Source organism: Podarcis vaucheri (genome assembly GCF_965113315.1).
Source record: "Podarcis vaucheri genome assembly, chromosome: 2".
In the NCBI taxonomy this organism is placed as follows: Eukaryota; Metazoa; Chordata; class Lepidosauria; order Squamata; family Lacertidae; genus Podarcis; species Podarcis vaucheri.
In genome coordinates this window covers 21,880,136-21,883,401 of record NC_138760.1, presented here as the reverse complement: position 1 = coordinate 21,883,401, position 3,266 = coordinate 21,880,136, and the positions used below count along the sequence as shown (strand labels likewise).

The 3,266-nt window shown below is 52.8% G+C and overlaps 1 protein-coding gene across 1 annotated transcript; it reads right to left on the bottom strand.

Moving 5' to 3' along the window:
• Positions 1-1,032: 1,032 nt before the first annotated feature.
• Positions 1,033-3,260, bottom strand: KIF2B (kinesin family member 2B). The gene has a single exon (XM_082210996.1). The coding sequence runs from the start codon at positions 3,212-3,214 to the stop codon at positions 1,157-1,159; it is 2,058 nt and encodes a 685-aa protein (XP_082067122.1). The 5' UTR covers positions 3,215-3,260; the 3' UTR covers positions 1,033-1,156.
• Between the last annotated feature and the right edge of the window lie 6 nt (positions 3,261-3,266).

Genomic DNA, 3,266 nt, shown 5'->3' with positions numbered 1-3,266 from the left:
CAGGGAGAAATGTAAAGTATTGCACTTGGGCAAAAAAAATGAGAGGCACAAATACAAGATGGGTGACACCTGGCTTGAGAGCAGTACATTCTGTATTCTGCTCTGGTCAGACCTCACCTGGAGTACTGTGTCCAGTTCTGGGCACCACAGTTCAAGAAGGACACTGACAAACTGGAACATGTCCAGTGGAGGGCAACCAAAATGGTCAAAGGCCTGGAAACGATGCCTTATGAGGAACGGCTAAGGGAGCTGGGCATGTTTAGCCTGGAGAAGAGGAGGTTAAGGGGTGATATGATAGCCATGTTCAAATATATAAAAGGATGTCATATATGCATACACACTCCAAGGTACATTCGGCGTGCATTCCCCCCCCTCAAAGAATTCTGGGCACTAGTGTTTGTCAAAAGTTGCCGGGAACTGAAACTCTGTGAGGAGTGAACTGTAGCGTCCAGATTTCCTTGAGGGAAAGAATGCACTTTGATTGTACTTTAAAGTACATGTAGACAGCCTTGGTTTGTTCTGATGGATCACAAATCATACAAGCCTGTTTGCAAAGGTACAGTGTTTGTTCTCTGATGACAAAGGTTAGGAATGCCTATAGACAAGAAAGCCTCTCTCTCACCAAGATTAAGATATGTATTCTTAAAAGCACCCTTTGTTAAAGCCAGCTTTTCCATGTTGGATCATCTTGTTCCTTCACTTTATTTCTCTATTCATGTTTTTAAAAATACTCTTGTGGACCAACGAGACAGAGAGATGGGCTTAGGTTGGGTGGAAGGAAGAAGATGTTGCATAAAGCCATACTTATGCTACCTACAAAACTGACCCCCTCCCAAATGCTTTATATTATAATTCCTTTTCCCTTCTTTGTTGTTGTTGTTTTTAAAAAAGGTCTGCTCAGAAATGCCAAATGCCCTGGGACTGTGTGCTCAACTCAACAACATGTTATTTTAGGACACTAATAGAAGCATTTGGAGATTCTCTCAGGAGACTTTCCGCCCTGGCATTAAAGACGAAATGGACACCCACATGGAGATGGGAGGTTTAAGTATTCTTTAAGTTGCCACGTTGTCAGGTGGCTGGAGAGGCAGGATGATGTGTAAACCTTGACATAAGCTGACATGGAAAAAGAAAAGTAGAACAGGATCATGCCAATTCACAGAACACGAGATCTCTTCACAAGGACATGATTGCTGCCCGGTTCTTCCCTGCAGAGGTTCTTACGGAACAATTTCACTTTATCTTGGATCTCAGACAGAATGGCGATCTTCTGGGCCAGAACAGCTTCAAACTGAGAGGCGTAAAAATCCATGTCATAGTCTGCATCGTCAGCCATTTTCAGAAACCCTTTCAGCCACTGGAGAGACTCTTGGTGCTCCTCCACCAGAGCTTTCTCATCCATCTCTTTTCTCTTCTTTTGGCCTCTCCCCCTGGCAATGAAGGTAAGGGTTGCCGGAGAGACCTGGTCCTCATTCTGTACGCAGAACACTTTGAACTCATCCGTCTCGGGCAAGCTCTGGACTGTCCAGGGCCTGGTCAAGTCATCCAGCTGAAAGATGGATCTGGGCAAGGCGAGCTGGAGCTGTCGGAAGGCGCTTGTGTCCACTGCCAGCTCTTTCACCCGATTGGCGTACCTCAGTGTGTTGAGTGTGTGCTCACACGACCTCATCCCTGGAGAAATGGTGGCGATCATGCAGGTACAGGAGTTTTCTCCGATAAAAGAGTCCCTTAACACCTGAGTCAGTTTACTGGCCCGGAAGGGCGTGTGACCTTTGTTGCGTCCCAAAGCCCTGATGCATTCCTTAAGTGCCAAGAGGCTCTTGTTGATCTCTGCACCCTCCAGCCTGGTTTGCCGGTCCGCACTGGAGGTATCGGCTCCTCGCTCACTGCCGGCTAAATCAATCAAGGAAAACTTACCATGGAGCCTCCCTCTCCTCTTTAGGATGATCTGGAAAACGGCGTGGCTTCGGGACGAGTGGGCATTTGCTGAGGTCTGGCCAGAAGTTCTGCACCGATTCCCTATCTCAATGAGCCTCATCACATCTTCCACGCAGAACACTTCCTGCTCCAGGAGACCCACCACCTGGACCTGTTGGTTGCTATCCTCAAGCACCCTCAGCCGCTTCTTCCAGTTCAGTAGGTCATAGACCTTCCCCCAATAGATCTCGAAGAAAGCCCCAAAGACCTGGAGCTCCAGGATTTTGTAAGTGGGCTCCTGCAGCAGGCAGAAGACGTCCCGGGCAGTCATAGCATAGATCCCTTTCGAGGAATCCTGCCTCTTGCCAGAGAAGTCACCTCCCATTGTGTGGGTCTTGCCGCTGCCCGTCTGCCCATAGGCAAAGCACGTGGCCATGCCTCCTCGGAAGATGATCTCCACCAGAGGTTGCGCCGTGTGCTTGTAGACACTTTCGTTGGAGGCTTGGTCGTCGAAGGCGTGGTCGAAGCGGAAGGTCTGGTTCTCCAGGTAGCGGGTGAGATCCAGTTTCTGCTTGGCTTCGTGCACCATCACCACGTCCGAGGAAGGGATGGTCACCACGTCAACCTCCTTCAGCTCCTCCTCGCGCTGGTTGAGGGGCCTCTTGCGGACGCACACGCAGATTTTGCGCGCACAGCCGCGGGTGGGCTCCAGGGGGCACGTTTGGGCCAGGAGAGCGGAGCCGCCGTGCTGCAAAGCGGCGCGGTACTGATCGATCACGGCGATCACATCCGCGTGCGGGTGCGCGCCGCTGGCGCCGCGCCGCGCTCGCCTCTCCATGAACTCCAAGTGTCGCTTCTCTCGCCGCTCGCGCATCCTCTCCACCTCTAGGACGCACGGCGATTTGCGCGCGGGGCTGGGGCTGATCTTGCCCGCCGTCCCCGTCGACGGGGGTCTCTTGTTGAAGTCGCGATCCTCGCTATCGCCGCCCGACTTCTCCTTCTGGATGGGGGTCACCACATAGTTCTGCGGCGGGGTGGAGTGATCCCCTTGATCCGACGGCGTGGGCGCCGAGAGCGCCTCGGGGCTGAGCTCCATCGGTGCCAAATGAGGGTTGAGCGAGAAGGCGAGGCCCAGCTCCACCTTCTTGCCCTTGTTGACTCCTTTCTCGATCCACTCGACGGTCACGCTGCTGGCGTCCTCGTGCAGCGCCGTGACCAACGCCGGGTGGATCCTCCCGTCGCTCCGCTTGATCTCCAAGTAGGTGCCCACGTGGATGGCTCCGAACTGCTTCGCCATGACTGTCTGCCTTGAATCGGGAGAGGGGGCGGTGCCGATCCTCGGCAGGAGC

What these genes read in the sequence shown, in the direction of transcription:
- KIF2B (XM_082210996.1), bottom strand. Translation starts at nt 3,214, where the DNA reads ATGGCGAAGCAGTTCGGAGCCATCCACGTGGGCACCTACTTGGAGATC.